Genomic DNA, 17,639 nt, shown 5'->3' on the forward strand with positions numbered 1-17,639 from the left:
CCTGACTATCACTCGTCTTCTATGGACCTCAACACAACCTTTTGGTACATACCCTAAGCAGACACAATTTTAGGAGTGGACTTCCAATTCAGTCAACAAATGCAATTGCAAAAGGGCAATAGGGAATCATAGATAAATTACAATTGCACTATTAATTTAATTTATAGTTAATACAGAAAGTTTAAAGGCAACATTCATTCTGTTGTACAAGGGGTTAACACACACTCTTACACCACTGCTCAATAACACACATTTGATTTCTGTCTCACATTTTTCATACAAAGTATACTGTTTCATGATAAGATTGAACTAACCTAATACCCTTCTTTAGGGTGCACCTATCAACAATTCACCTCTCCCTCTTCATCCGTCATTTGGAAATACACTTACCACACCGCAATTTTAATATGTGCAGCAGGTTCAATAACACCCAGCCGAGAGCCAACAGCAACACACAACAGTGATTTATTGTTTTCACAAGGTCACAGAAGCACATTTAGTTATTTCAACTACACTTTAACACACACTACCTACGCCACTGTGCACTTCTTCAAATATATTTCATTTTCTTGCATTATCACCTCAAACATAGGCAAATGTGTCCTTCGAAGTCAACCACAATCCATCATTAGTACTGTTGTATAGCCCATCACTAGGCTTAGTGCTCGCCAATACACAATTTTTGCTACTGCAATTCCATGACAATATTATACATTTGTGCAGCAGGTGCAGTTGCTCAAAGACACTTTGGGGGTCATTACGACCCTGGCGGCCAACAGGCTGGCGGTGCATCCAGGCCAATTCTGACCGCTGCGGTAAAGCCGCGGTCAGAAAAGGGAAACCGGTGGTTTCCCGCCGGTTTTCCCCTGGCCTGAGGAATCCTCCATGGCGGCGCTGCAGGCAGCGCCGCCATGGGGATTCCGACCCCCTTACCGCCAGCCTGGTTCTGGCGGTTTTGACCGCCAGAACCTGGTTGGCGGTAACGGGTGTCGTGGGGCCCCTGGGGGCCCCTGCAGTGCCCATGCCGATGGCATGGGCACTGCAGGGGACCCCTAACAGGGCCCCACCAAGATTTTCAGTGTCTGCATAGCAGACACTGAAAATCGCGACGGGTGCAACTGCACCCGTCGCACCCTTTCCACTCCGCCGGCTCCATTCGGAGCCGGCATCCTCGTGGAAGGGGGTTTCCCGCTGGGCTGGCAGGCGGCCTTCTGGCGGTCGCCCGCCAGCCCAGCGGGAAACTCAGAATTACCGCGGCGGTCTTTTGACCGCGCAGCGGTATTCTGACGGCGGTACTTTGGCGGGCGGCCTCCGCCGCCCGCCAAAGTCCGAATGAGGCCCTTTGTCTTAAGGACTCATTGGAATTAAAATAATGCTTAGCTTTGAACAATACACAGAGACAATGAGCATAACTCATTTAATGCACTATGGTATTGGAATTTCACACAATGCCTACTGCAATGTACAATGCAAGATATTTTGAAACTCCCTCCAGTCTTAAATAACAAGACCCTCTTTGGTGCCTATGCTCTTATAACACCAGCACCTTCTTATCCCCTTTGGTGCACACCTAACCCCCGCATCCCTACCCGACACCCAGCTCACACTAATGCTCTCCAGCCTGTTGACAATGGGACAATATTTAGTGGCCCAATGCTTCTTTCTGTTCAAACACTGTGCTACAACAATTCCTTCACTTGCACTAGGGGGTACCACACACTGCCTACACCATAATTCACATTTTGACCTTAACTCTGTGTTAAAATATAAAGTATGCTGTTTCGTGGCTATTGTTTACTAGCACCAAAACGTATCACCCTTCTTCAGGACACACACACACACAAACAACACACCTCTTTATCTGTCATTCTGAACTACACTTAACAGACTGTACATTTTGTTTGTGCAGCAGGTACAGTGGTACAATGGCCAACATAAACACAGTGAGCCGAAACAAAGATTAATTTTTACCCATCTACATATTCCTCTTCTATCCTTAGCCTCACCTCACCTCTCCCCACTCCCCGATGTTTTTTTACAAAGTCCTAACTCCGTTCATGCAGCACATCTACTGGCTACAGGACGATAATTTCACTCCTTTTTGTTTTCATACACAAATGTGGAAATTACTACATTCAGCTTCCTGCTACTTGAAAACAAACAGACACCACAATCTTAGAGCCACTCTGAGAATATCTCCTCCACACACCCACAGGTCTAACCCCTCTCCCTAGTCCAAACGCTCCTCTCCCTTTCCAACTTCAAAGCTTCACAATCTGACTTTAGGTTCTCTTAACACTTTGGCTACCACTGTGTCTACTTACACCTCTGGTGATCACCACACACTCTTAACAGCAATTCCACTGCATCTTTCATGCCCTTCCACTCTGGCCAACCATTGCAAACTATGCTGATTCAGGCCATGTCATTCACTTACAAAATAACATAAGCAACATAAACATGGCTCTCGCTTTTTAGCTCGAAACCTAACAGACAGCACAGCTGTCTGCTTTGCTAATGACATCTTGGGGACATTCAGAAGCTTCCCTGGGAATGCATACCGCCCATTGCTTACCATTGGCTTTGTGGTTTGTAACTCATGTTTGCTTGCTTTGTATTTGCTGACCCTATTTGTTTTAGGCTGTGCAGCTTCAGTGTGTCACCTTCATTGACAAACCCTATCAACAGTATTCTTCTACCAGTACTGAATTTCAGTAAACAGGCCTTCAATTCTTGTTCTTACCTTATCACATTTGATGTGCATTCAAGGACCGAGGTCACATTTCAGGCTCTGTTTTCCAGGGAGCTTGGTGTTCATTTTTCTTTCTTCAAAGTGAGAGGATTAATATGACAATCATGCTGACTACTGGGAGTGTGCTTGAGGAAGACTGTAGCATGTTGTTGTTTTTTTTCTAGCACACAGCAACATTCAAATGTCTGTAAATAAACTGTACCGATATTGTAGAATATGTGGGATTTAGAAAAGTACAAATGAAGCACAATTTTTGGCAATTCTGAAGTGTGGTGAAAACTAGGGGTGAGCATAATGCGCAGAGTGTTACTCTGTGGAACTCCACAGAGTTACCTAAAAACTTTACGAGATTAATTCCGTAGAGTTCCTCAAGTGTTGGAATTCTGGTCTGCTGTACACACTTGTGCAAACCAGTTGTTATAACTACATTAGCTCTCAAAGCAGTCCAGTGTCTCTGATCCATCTGGTCTTCATTCACATCCGAAGACCTTCAGTACATTGCGGCCAGTGGAAGGACATTGGCTGCCAGCCACTGATTAACAACCGGAATGAGTACTTCGTCCAAGTGCCAGAGAACAGCGAAATCCGAAGGAGAAGAAAGGAAGTACAAACTGATAATGTCAGGAATCCTGCTGGCTAAAGAGAAGCAAAGAAAGGAGTGACCGGAAAAGCCAACCAATGGTAAGTAATGGAAAGGCTGTGGGGTGGGTTGTAAGCCTGTGGGTGGAATGTATGCCCCTTTTCACATTTATTTTTTCAAATGCAAAAGATTTAACCACAGCACAAGCACTATGCAGGTAAAACCTAAAAACCCAGTGAGAAAGTCTGATGCAAGACCATGGAGAGGCTTGTGTGTCTGGTACAGTGCTCTGAAGTACATGTGATTATTGACATGCCGCTAATACAGGTATTTCATAACTTCTGACGTGATCAGAGTGCTTAAACCAAAGATCTGGATTCCCATGAGAAGATTTGCATGGGACCTTCTGAGATGTTCTAACATTAGTGAGCTCAGTTAATTTCCATGGCATGGATTAAGGTAGATCGTTAGTGCTGTATAAGTGTGGGTAGAATATCCACAGGAAGCTACGGAAGTAGAAGACACTCTTCAGTATCGACCAGAGGTTTAAAAAAGATGTTGCAGTTGAAGATCGCTACGAGGTTTTGGGACCCAAAATGAGAACAGACAATTCAAGGGGGCAGGTGCATGGTCCACACAGCATAGTTGATTGTCTCCTGAAATCTGAACATTGATGGTGCTCAATCTATGAGCTGATAGCAGCCTCCATCATCCTCTTCACTTTGATTGCAAGTCATCTGTACATTTGATAGCCAACATAATACATGCCAGTATGAGTGACAATATGAGCCGGGTGCTGGCAATGGGGACCATCCTTGTCATTCCCTAGATAAAAGAGGGGAACAGCAATGATGCAAATTTGTGGTGGGTACTGGGAAAGATTTCAACCACAACAGAAACATCCTATCAATGCCCATCTGTTCCTAAAATATGAAGATGGGTTGTAGTTACTCAAGCCTTGTGGGTCCGCACCAGGATTCTTCATGATGTAATTATTCAGGTCAAATGACCCCTGCACAAACCAAAGCATTACCAAGGCATAAACGAGTCTGCGATTAGCAGTACAAAGACAACAAATCCCGGTATTTTCCTCTGATGCTGCCTGTATCTATGAGGGAAGGGAAAATGTTAAAAGTATTTACTATCTTGATTGCTCTCAACTCTGAGATGCGTGCCTATTTACCAACAATTGTTGTCTTGCTGCTATCCCCTTTAGGAGACAGAGTCAGATTTCTGGTGTGAATCAAGGGGTTTCAATCAGACCATTCGAGCTAGTCTTTTGAGTGACTGTAATCCATGAAGAAGGAAATGGATCATATTTTTTAATCATCTGAATAAAGAAAATCCTGGAGCACTTGCTGCATTGACTTCAGGGTACACATTTCAAGACCAGTCCAGAAGAGCCCACAAATCTGGCCACAGTAGCAGCCCGACCCACCTACCAGGCAAAAGTAAAAAAAAAAAAATGGAAGAAACATCAAATCTTAGAGCATTAGGAGATAGGTAAAGTCAAGTCGGGTTACTGAAGTCATTTGTGTCCATCTCGTAGACTAACTGAACTCAGTCGAGAGTGTTATTACTTAAACTCCAAAAGAAGAATATCAAGAGGAGCTGGTACTAAATTATTCAGCTCCAAAGAGCACATTTGATCAACAACAGAAGAGTGAAAGATTCAGACAACAAACCGAGACTAATACGAGTGCACTGCAGGTTTCACACAGTTAAGAATCATTAACCATCTGAGTTAGATTTGTATATGTGTAATAGTGGGTACAGTGAGAAGTGACAGTGATCCAGGGGTGGGAGGAAGTCATGATAGTCTTGAGGGTGGTAGTAGATGAATTGTAACAGACAGTGAAATTGTTAGAAGCACTCTGGGAGAGAATGACATTGTTAGAAGAAGTATAAACGTCTTAAAGTGACATCACCAAACGCACACTAAAATGAGGCATAGCGGGACACATTAATAAGGGATGCTGGACATATGAGTTTTGACTGTCACCCAATAGTAAATCAGTAATCGGACAGAGCACGCCTTCATTCCTTACTTCTGTCAACTAGTTACTACCCATTTCTTCTCATTAGAGGGAATGTGTCTTGTGGCCGACAGCCATTAGCAACTTCACTTATGTGCAGTTTCCAGATATAAATATTTATTTTTCAGTTTGAATTAGTTTGTTCAATATTATTCTAATCTATGCTTACGTTGTTTAGTTTTGTATTGTAGATTTAAAAAATAAAGCCAGGATGGATTAGAAACGTCACTAAACGACTTCCAGAGAACAGCTTTAAGCGAAGGCTTTTTCAGAAGCAGGTGTCTTCCTTGCAGAACAGTAAGTGATTTATCGCTGTGTGCAGGAATTCAGCATGAGTGACATCCTTTACCCGTAACACCGGTTCGGGTACAGTCCTGCGTAGGTATGTTAAGAGGCCTCTCTTTACCAGTTGCACAACCTTAGGACACGCAATCCTCAGTGAATTTTTACAGACTAAGGCCTTCATAACCAGTGGCCCGATAAAATCAGATGCGTGTGGTAAATGCTGTTACCAGACATATAGGAATTACGACTTTTGTAGATTTTATCACACCCAGTAAACACTAGGTGCGACAAACACTGCACCCCCAGAACAAATGTCAGCAGCTCAAACATGCACATACTGACTGTAGAAAACTGACAGGTAAATACCACGACATGCAGAGTGTGTAGCGGTAACACCAAAAGTGCATATTATTCTCCATATTATTGGAAAAACACATAATAGTCGCTAGTTATCGCACGGGGGAAATAAGGAACCCAACGGTATCAGATTCAACCATAACACAGGCACCTGCAGACTCTGAGGCGCCGGGGAAGGAAGGGGGTGTGGTCAAATCTTTTGGGGCCCCCAACCCTCCAGGTGGCTCCCATTCAGGCCAAGGCCACTGAATATGTGTGAGACTCGGGCTCCTCTTCATATTCTGCACTGGAATCTCATTAGTTAGTAGTACGTCACTCTATACAATAAATGTCACCCCAAATCCAGGCCACTTCGTCGTCAGGAAATATCAGCCATGTATAATGCCCCATAAAATAATCTAGAATAAACAGCCCAAACCCTAAGCTTCTGATTTAACTAAGGAGTCCAGTGCACATTCACTCTCCACTGTCCAGGTCCACACGCTGTAGAGACTGCAGAGGAAAAGTAATTACAATAAATCTTACCAATGTAGCAACTCTGTAACTCCTAAACCTAAACTCGCTCTTCACGATGTAGCGACAGTGCCACCTTGTGCCTCGTGGATGAATTGTGCTTAAGTTGATCGAGGCAGGGAGTGCAAACGTCTAAGTTGTCTTTTTCATGTCCCAGTGTGCACTCCTATAGTAATTCCCTGAATGGCTCATCCTTAGCTCCACAACTATAGGCAACATACATGGACGTCACAGCTGCGAACCCTGGCTTGTCCCTTGCAACCCAGGCACTGCCTTTGCGACCTTGGCCTCAGGAATAGCAAAATCAGTGCCAAGAACACAACGTGGCTCCTCATTCCCTATTTTCTGCCCGTTTTCCATTATAATATTAGTGAATAATATTATTTTATTCATTATTAGTGTAGTAACAAAACGGAGCACATTTAGCTGGAACAGGACCTTTAGTGGCAACTGTGATAAGTAAAACTTTGTTTTTAATTAAATGAAAGCTGTCTGCAGGCTTGCAGGTGTGTCTATGTGTGAGGTAGAGTGTGTATTTGACTACGCGTGTCTGTAGCTGAAAGTGAGCGAGAGCCAGTGACAGGTAAAAAATGATGTTGTGGGAAACGGAGATTGAGGCCCAGGTGCACTATCCTTTGATGCAATGCAACACTGCGCCAAAGATGTTGCGATATTTTGCATCAAAGGTAGAGAGAAAAATGCATCATATCTACTAGGATATGGTGTATGTATCTTCTCTCCATGTGCTGGCGCACTTTTGCAGTCAAGCACCAATCCATACACACTTGCACCATGGTGCAAGGGTTTGCACGTTCTATGAAGCATACGTTTTGTCATGGAAAGGGTCCCCTGCAGTACAAAATCTATGCTTTAAGGCATTTTCCAATTTGTATGCATGCTGTACAATGCAGCACACAATCAAAGTTGGAAAAACAAGGAAAAATGAATACACTCCCCTCGTTATGCCTGCCTCGGGAGGCATAAGATTTTGTCACAAAATTACTGTCTGCCCTCGTATCACCTACAGAACACCCCTTCATGCAATGGAACGCAAAGCTGCATATAGCACAACTTTACTCTATTTTTGGATACTATCTAATGCAAATAATAATTTGTGTTTGATAGTAAGTCCTACATTTTCGCTTTGAATTGACTTTGCATCACAAAAACGATGCAAACCTAGCACAAAACATTAGTAAATCTGGGCCCCACTGTTGGTAAGTACGAGCGAATGAGAATGAGTGACATTAAAAGTGAATGCAAAGTGAGTAAGGATGAATTAGAAGGGGGGTGTAAGAGAAAGTGAGTGTAAGTGAGAGAATTAGTGTGTGAGTTAATGTAAGTGTGAATGAGAATGTGATGCTTGAGAGTTTGTTGTTGGCCATGGCACACTGAAGACAATTACTGTCTTATACAGACACCCAGGACAAAATACTGGTGCCTGCATATTTGCAGCAATTCTAAGGATAATCACTCAGGACAAAAATACTGGCACTGGCACACTGGGGTGAATTCTTGGCATAAAGAGGACTGATATTAAAATACTGGAACAGGCATATTAGAGGTAATTCAGGGGGCTGGTGGGAAATACTGGCATACTTGAGGACATTCTTGGCAAAATGCTGGTTCTGGCACAATAGGGGTAATTATAGGCATAAAGGGGGCAACCTGGCATACAGGAGGGTGGCAAACATAGAAAAAATCTGGCCCTGACATACTGACCTATTCAAACCGATCACAAAGTAACTCTGAGCTGAAAACAATTGGTAAGCTGCATTGTATAGTGTATTTTATGAAATTTTGTAATGATTGAGAACATTACTTGTTTACAAATAGTGTTTCAACAATCCCATTGTTACAGTAACTGCATTGGTATTATGTTGCATCTGTCATGCATAGGAGTGATAATGAATGAAAATGGTATATAGCATTTATAGTCAGTGACCCTGTTATTATTACTGCATTTTTATTAAATTACTGATTTTGCTGTGTATTGTGGTTCGTTGCTGTTTACTACTGTATCTGTACAATTGAGATACTGACATAGTGCTGCACATTTCCAACAACTATCAGGTCTGGCATGGCAATCATCCTTACTGCACCTGTGATAATTGTGTTGTAAGGTATCAATACTCAACCATTCACCACCACATTTCCGCTAGGCCTTGACGTCTCATCCTTATCTACCTGAACAGTAAAGATCAAGTGAAAAATGTGACTGGGAGGATGGAATGAAGAAGGATTTGGTTCTGGCATAGGTGATGAAGAATGTGGTTAAGGCATGGTCATATCGGCCCTATGTCGATGAAGAATTGTTTTCAAACTTTAGTGTTATGGATGAGCTCACTCATGTTGATAGGGCAGAAGAGAGATTTGGTTTGTTTAGGTTGCCATTGGAGTAGGGTGAGATGTCCTCGCAATTGTTACACAAAATATACAGTGGCCTGAGTGCCATTTAGAGAAGCGAGGATTTTAAGTGGCCATTCATTCATAAACATCACAAGGAGCCACTGGCATGCAACTACATGGCAAATGGTGTAAGTGATAGGTCTGAGAGGAAATGGTCCTGCAAAATGACGCCTGCCGAGTTAGTTGAGGAGCTGCGGAAGACTGTGCAGGATGTGACATTATATACTATTACTAATTATTCCATTACATTGACAGGCTATAAAACTTGTTGGTCAGAGTTTACATTTGTGAAGCAGCTCAATAGCCATGATGTAGCCATTTTTAAAAAAAATCTTTTTATTTCGTTTGTAGTTATGTAAACGATACAACCATCAGACAACCAAAACACATACATACCCCAACCTTCTGCAGTTGCGACCACCGGAAAGCAACAATGAAGCACATTTCATGGAAATTTATGCAGCTATTACAATTTGGCACAACATATGCGGTCACAATATATCAGTTATGGAATGATAACAAGTCCAACATCCACCCAATATTTTCTTATGTATTTGAGGGCAGTCCCTTGCTCTGAGAACAGCCACTTCAGCCACAGCACATCAAGCCATACCACTTCTCCATGGGGGTCAGAGGGAGGGTTGCCCCCCCAATGCTTTGCAGTATCCCTTTTTTCCATCCATCACTTGTTCTTTTTGCAATTGTTGCCCTAAGTGGGAAGGGTATGCCCAGACGTGGGTCCTGTGCTCCCCGTGCCACTGGAGTCACGCTAGCCTCCCTGAGGAGGGGTGATACCCTGAAACCAGCCCCAGTATGATTGTTTCCAGTCCAGGGAAGACCTGGCCTGGCAGTTCAGGCTGGACTGTTCCCATGGGGAATAGGGTCAAGACTGATTTGCATATGGCTGGGTCCAAACTGGAATGGCATGGGGAAATGAAAAAACAATAGATTTAGGGCTAGATCTCTGTGTTGGGGGTGAATGTTTGACATTGTTCAGCATTGCGTCCATCACTTGTTCTTTTTTGCAACTGTTACCCTAAGTGGGACGGGTATGGCCAGACATGGGTCCCATGCTCCCCATGCCACTGGAGTCAAGCTAGCCTGGCTGAGGAGAAGTGATACCCTGAAACCAGTCCTAAGATGCTTATTTCCAGTCCAGGGACGTCCTGGCATTGCAGTTCGGGCTGAACTGTTCCCATGGGGAACAGGGTCCAGACTGATTTGGCGAATGGCTGGGTCCAAACTGGGGTGCTGTAGTGGGCAAAAAAACGATTAATTAAACCGAGATCTTTGTGACTGGGGGTGAGTGTTTGCATTGTTCAGCATTCCGTTCCTCATCTGTTATTTTTGCTTCTGTCACACTAAGTGGAAAGGGTATGCTGAGACGTGGGTACGTGCTGGATCCAAGTAGCTTCGCTGATGAAGGGTGATACCCTGAAACCGGTCCCAGGAAGCTTGTTTCTGGTCCAGGTAGGACCTGGCTTGGCAGTTCAGGCTGGACTGTTCCCATGGGGAACAGGGTCAAGACTGATTTGGATATGGTGGGGTCCAAACTGGGGTGTCGTGGTGGGCAAAAAAAAACAATGGATTAAGCCTAGATCTTTGTGACTGGGGGCGAATATTTGCATTGTTCAGAATTCCGTCCATCATCTGTTCTTTTTCCCTTAGACTGTGGGAAAGAGCACTTTGAAAGAGGCGAGTGTGATATTAACCATTAGTTAGTGAGCTTCACAGTTAATGGTGACATAAGTTAGTCTGGCTGTGTCTGAAGATCAAGAGCAAAAGACGGAAGATTGTCGTAGTCAAGAAAATTTACAATTGATGAATTGAAGAGGTTAAAATGCAGTGTAACCAGAGTTGCAGATTACATGCCTGGATAAGATTGAATGTCTTTTGGCACTCTAGAGGTGTAATTACGTCAGTGGACAGTTGCTATGGTGTTCAGCCGTCGTACTAAAGATTAAATATCAACCTGCAGCTAAACTAACTCCACAATATCAGCTATCAGCAATTTGTAAAGCTAGGTAGAAGTGGGGCTAAGAATAAATGTATTCTTTCCTATCCATGCTTACCTTGGCAGCATGATTAAAGTCGGTACTGAAAAGTCAATGCATGCGCAGGACGGTATTCTTGACAAACAGATATTGTGTCATACAACTATTGCTACCCAATTGCCCTTACTTCTGGTTGCATATGTGTTTTCTCTAATAAGTCTTGAAAATGTGTAGTGTTTATGCCACCTTTTATTCAGACACTTTCTTTATCCAAATACACGTGTGTCTGTTGCTCTGGAGCACACACACTGTTTGATGTATGAGGTTCCATTTAGTCTTGCCAATACAATAAATTGGTGCACAACAGTTCACACTTCAAGAGTATTTAACTCATGTCCCACAGATATTTTTCTGGACCATGTACTTTAGCAAGGCTTTTAAATCCTATGTATTTACCACAGTAGTCGAGTATGCCTGCAGCAAAGTTAAATTTGTGTTACATATAATTACATGTCAAAATGTTTCCATAGAGGTGTAACTTTTTTCATCAATCAGTATTCTGAGGTTGCCATTGATATAAAAAGAAATGAGCATCTTCAAGCTACGTTATCTATACGTTAAATTCCTGACACATTTGCAGGAATCTTATTGACAATTACAATGACATCCAATGCTTATTTAGCCATGTTCACTGGGCTCCTGGGATAAAGTAACTATGCTGGGATGGCAAAAGACCATCACCTGCAGCTATAGTCAGTGGCACATGGATAAATGCCAAGCCTTACACATTTCTGGGGACTGTGTGACTTAGCACAAGGCATAGCCCTGTTCTCGGATATGGAAAGACATGGACTGAAGCCATGGCCTGAGGCTTTGTTGGACAGGAGTACTGGTTAGAGGGCAATAGTGACATCTGTGCCCTGTGCCCATGGATAATTGTCACTGGTGTTGTAAAAGGACATGTGCTGAAGTTCCCAGTGCCCACGCAGGGTATCTAGAGGCTGTCACCAGCAGCTTTGTGTCATAAGCACTCAACACTAGGTGTAGCACAACCAAGGAGGCTCTGTGGGCAGCTGGAGAAGGTCTCAGGCCTGAACAATACACTGCAAGGATCAACAGAAACATGTGTTGTCAATAGAGGCCATAATAATATCAATAAGTATTCAATATTATAGCCAAAATCATTAAAATAATTACAATTATTTCACAGATTCTGGTGAAGCATGTTCAGTATGGCAACAGATCCTTCGTGGGATGACATCGATTATATCACAGAAGATAAGTCACTTGGAGCAGAGCAGCAAATAAGAAGAAGAAATGGAGAGAAGTCCTGATTTCCTCCTTTGAGTCCAGCAATAGCGACTGATCGTGGCCTACTGGATGCAAGTTATAAAATGAGCCAGAATTGAACTTCAATGTCGGTGGGCTCCTAGTTCCTATGGCCTTAGAATAGAATAGAACAGAGTAGAACAGAACAGAACAGAACAGAACACAACACAATAGACGTATTAGCAGATTATTCCAAGAAAGGCAGACTTTAATTCAAGGAATCAATTCACGGATATAGGTGAAAATATCTGCCTCACTAGGAGCCAGTGAGTCTTGCTCAGCCCCCATGACTTGAATGCGTGGGCCAAAAGTACCAGGGTGAAATGAGGGTAGAGTGAATATTCCACAAGCGGACATCACATATTGTCTTCCCCAGCTCACTCATGCAGATACAAGGGGGCACACAGAACACGATTAAAGCACCATATCTGTAAAGACTGACCAATAACACTATAACACCTTTTAAAATGAAATTATTTATCTTTCAAATACTGTTGAAAGAAATTCTCTAAAAAGTCACCTAATGATTTTGCAAAGACTACACGTAGCTATGACTAACATCAAGCACAACCCTTACATGTACGTCACTGAGATTCAGGCATAATTGGCCATTATGCTTGCATTTTACTATCTTATCTTGCATCATAAATACAGGGTGTCAGTGCTGACTTTTATTTATTTCACACAGACTGAATACAAGTAAAACTCACTGCTTGTACCACATTAAATATGTTGTTTTTTCAATGTGTAGTGTTAGAGTAGATTTTTATTTTGATTGGAGTTTGTCAGGTTAACCTATATGTAATAATTGGTATTATTGTACTTTCTTCCCTTCTTTTGAATTTAGAATGGAATGTGACATGATATCATAAGTAGACTGTAGAATGTGTAGAATGTTATATTTAGTTGAGACAGTTGTCAAGATCAGGAGATACCAGGATCAGGACAGAGGTTGAGGACGTGTGCTTGTTCCTGAAATAAATAAATGCTACAACTCAAACTAAGCCATTGCTGTGTTCAATTTGAGGACGATGTGTATACAATGGTGTGATTGCCTCTCAAAATGAACATATCCTAAACAGCACCAGGGAATTAGCAGTGCAAAGAAAGGCTTGCAATGTACTCACAATAATGATCATTATTCAGCAGTGGATGTAGTTCCACAGAACTTACCCTGAAAACAGTGTTCATAAGTATCACTGGTGGTTCATCATTTACTGGTGTGACTGTCACATAAAGCGTTTCTGGCACACTCGGTTTCCCATGGTCAGTGTTATTTGCCACAACAGTAAAGTTATCCCACAGCGTTTCCGTGCCATCATGCACATAAAAAATAAATTCCTTTTCAACCTGTCGAAGAAAACAAGACAAAGAAGCAAAGAAAATCATTACCAAATGACCTAAAATAATGAGGTGCAAGAAAATATTCAAGGCCTCACTCACAAGAGTTTCTAAGGGCCTGTGGTTAGAGGTGCAAATCCCAAATCCATTTTCAGAAAAGTAGGATGTAATTATTTTCCTGATCTTAAACCGCACGTTGAAAAGACATAAAAATTGTAGGATTTCCCATTGTAGCAAGTTTAGGGGTTGAAATGTTGGTGTTTCATTGGAAAGGGAAGTACGTGAGGGGTAGAGCATTAGGGAAGTGGAAAACACCTACAAAGCTGTACATTTGGGATCATTCATGGACATTCATAACAGATTCTACAATTGGTGCACCTACCATTAACTGTGGAAATGGCAGGATTAAGTTAGCATGTTTTAGAGATATTCTTGCTCCCAAGTACACATGTTTTCTTTTTAGAGATAGAAGACAAACATGTTTGATGTTCTAATGAAGGTTCCAGCTACAATGGAGTGGCAGACAATGTGTAATGGTGTGTATGGTTAGCAGAATGACTCAGAGATAGCTACTGCTTGCTTTGATATTCATAAGCACTATTTGGTATTTCTGGGAGATCCCAAAAAGGCAGACATTTACTCAAAGCGGAGGATGAAACACGTGCAGAAGTAGATTTCTCGCTTCTGACAAAAGCTGTATGAATAAGTACCTCGGTGTGGAATAGACAAGAGAAAAAACACTCCAGAACTTGCATGCCTACTTTGTTTAGAGATATGAGACTACATTTTATCACAACTTGTTTATTTTAAGGAGGATCGTGGTCACGAAATCATTTATACAACTATTGTTTTCCCTGGGCTTCCAAAAGTAGCACTACCAAAAGCCCAGCTGGAATCTTGAATTTCTTAAGTTTTTATGGCCTTTGTTTTATGAACATTGTGCTCAATTTCAAAGGTAATGAAAGCTATACATGCACTGAACATTAAAGCCTCATTTAGCTTTCGAGAACATGAGAACAAAACCTCAGAATTCTTGAAGTGCCTGTTCTAAGATGTCTGTTGGGGATCCAGACAAAATCAAGAATAAAGACCTTGCTAATTCTTGCGCAGGGAAGAAAAACACAGAGCTGTTATTTTAACTATAGCTGGGCCTAGCACAATAAACACAGAACATGTATTTTCCACACTTTTGATTGCAAAGTTGGTCTTTTATGATAATGTAATCATAGGTTATTCTCAAATTCCTTTCTTAGTTTAAAAAAAAAGTAATTTATTAATGTACGGTTCTTGAAATGATTCCCAAGCTCCTTCTAGTGAAATCTTTGACTGCAGGTAGTTAAGAGTCAAATCCATTATTAAATATGAACATTAAAGGTGAACATGATTATAATTTTATAAATTGATTTTTAACTGGTGTGATCATTTACCAAAACTATAAGGAGCCCCAATGGTTATCTAGGTATATAATATGCACACTTGTATCTACACTGGGTCTCCAACCTTTTACGTAAAAAAAGGAGCTTATGTTTAATTAAAATCATCTAAGCAACTGTTATTATTAGTGTTGTAATAATGACCCAATCAGACAAAATGACATTAGTGGCCATCATGTGCAACATTTCCAGCAGTGATCACTTCAGTGCATCAGGCAGCGCTTCTAGTAGTCATGTAAAAAAGGTTTTATGTGTTTGAAATGCTTCTAGGTAGGTATTTTATGCCTGCCACAACACATTTCCCAGGGCATAAAAGTAGTAATATTAGTAATAGTCTCTACACATGATTTATCACTCAAAAATCCGTTTTAAGTATGTTATTGGAAATTCAGATATTTTTCTCAAAACATCATTGTCTTGGATAGACAATTGTGGCATACATACATGATTTCAAGCTAGCAAAAGGTTCCAATAGTACGCTGGGATGCATACCACGTGCAGGTAGTTGGAGAGCTACCAGTAGCTCACAAGTTACTCATCGGAGAAGCCTGACCCTCAGAGACCTTAGGATGATTTTGGCAGGTCTTCCCACACCACCCCTCCTGAAACAGCGGATCATAGATGTACTCTTCTCCTTAATCCCACTCTAACCAAAGGAAAGTTGCCTCCACCACCAAGGGCTGAATGGTTTAGAAAACAACTATCTTCTCTCAAATTTAATATTTGAATGCTAGAATATAGATGAAAGAACAGAGCTCCACAAAGGGTATATAGAGCTTCCGTCAAGAATGAGACAAAAAATAAACTATGCCACATGACAGCTTTTCTGAATTCCACAACCTTGAGGAATGCACAACTGAATCCTTTCTGTTACAATAATTCTGCTATAAGTTGGCTGACTGCTGTCACAAACGTGGCCAATCTTAAATCTCAACTTGTTGAAACACTGGCAAGCCTGGGCATCTCCCAGCTCAGCACTTTCCCCTTTCATCTCACCCATGCCCTTTCTTCAGCCTCTGTACTGATTTCCTTTTCCAATTTTTCAAGCATTTACTTTCAAGACCTATATTCCTCCAGCAACCAGTCAGGATTATCAGTTGACACCAAACAGTCATTTGCATGTAACGCATCTCCCATGATCTCTTTCACACTACAAACCAATCTGACCACTCCCTTCTTAGAGGAAACATACTCAGACAATTGATGATTTCCTATATAAAGCCAGTCTTTAACAAATCATTGCTTAATTGTAACAAACTTGACAATTACCCATTGCTGTGCAAACTGATCATAAGAGACAAATTCACCCAACTCAACAACTACATTCAGAACCATGAACTTCTAAACGATACCAAGATAGATATACTTATGTTGTGGGACAGAACCCTCTTTCACAGCAACATGAGACTACCTTAAGTGGTATGATGACAACTATTCATTAGTCACCACTGTACTTCTGAGCCTCTTATCAATGTCTGACATGGTACATATTACTCCTTCGTGCTTGAACTTCTCCATGAGATCAGGAGACAAGACAAAGCCTTAGACGGACTATCCTCTATGGATTATCTTGACATCTTTTAGCATGTATCACTGATCACTCAAACATGGCATATCACAGGGCTCCCTAATTGCTCGAATTCTTTTCAATATCTGCCACAAACCTCTACCATATATCCTTGCATGCTTTGGCCTAACCTACTACATTACATTTAAAAACTGCTGTAACTAGAACCTTAGTCAGATTATAAGTATTCTACACTTCACTGTAATCCTTGCCTGGTTAACTAGACACCGTCTGAACACCAGAAAGTAAGAAATCCTCATCTGTGGATCATTGACCCTAACAAAGCCCATAATCTAGTGCCCCACAAATCCTGCAGTCTCAGCACCCATATTAACATTCTCAAGGTAATGGTAGACACTGAATTCAGCCACAGTCCCCATGTCAAATGTTTGCCAATACCTCCTTCTTTTCTCAGACCACAAGTAGGATCCTGTTTGTGGGCGCACAAGGCAGAGAGGGGCTAATAGGCCCAAAGCAGGGTGGCTGAACTCTGACACAGAGAAAAAGGCCTGGTCACATTACAATTCACAAAACACCAAAAGGAGCCACTGCAGCTTAATTTCATACGCTCAGGGCATGGACATTAGTTCTGCACTCCAGGTCACAGGACAACTTTTGAACCTCACATTACCAGTGAGACACCTGGGCCTCTTCACACATGCAAGATTAACAGCAGGGAAACATCCCAGTTTACCATACAAGGAACATTCCTGGCCCAACAATCTTCATGTCAGGTTACAATTGAAGCAATGTTACTCCCAATGATGTAAGCTCGGGACCACATCAGCTTTGCCCTAAGTGCTTCCTTAGCAAAGAATAAGACCATCCTTCTTCGAGAGAACATTTTGCACAAACTACCCTAGACAAAGTCTTAGCTCCAAGATCTACCTTGGTATAAAAGTCCTGAATTGTGGGACTCTAAAAGACTGAAACATGCTCCCTGCTCCAAAATGAAACGTCGTGCCACTACCATTTTAGAAAGTGCTGAAGAATATGACTGTGTCCATTCACAGGAGTCACCTTGTCTTCTTCAATCCTATGGA

At 41.9% G+C, this 17,639-nt stretch overlaps 1 protein-coding gene across 2 annotated transcripts in view; it reads right to left on the minus strand.

Annotated features, from left to right (window-relative positions):
• Window positions 1–17,639, minus strand: part of LOC138283820 (chondroitin sulfate proteoglycan 4-like) — a 349,745-nt gene that overhangs the window by 217,801 nt on the left and 114,305 nt on the right. For both annotated transcript variants that reach the window (XM_069221947.1, XM_069221953.1), the window contains one exon: window positions 13,429–13,605. In XM_069221947.1, the coding sequence (XP_069078048.1) occupies window positions 13,429–13,605 (177 nt within the window). The remainder of the gene's footprint in view (window positions 1–13,428; window positions 13,606–17,639) is intronic.

The sequence above is a fragment of the Pleurodeles waltl genome, chromosome 1_1, assembly GCF_031143425.1.
Source record: "Pleurodeles waltl isolate 20211129_DDA chromosome 1_1, aPleWal1.hap1.20221129, whole genome shotgun sequence".
Classification (NCBI taxonomy): domain Eukaryota; kingdom Metazoa; phylum Chordata; class Amphibia; order Caudata; family Salamandridae; genus Pleurodeles; species Pleurodeles waltl.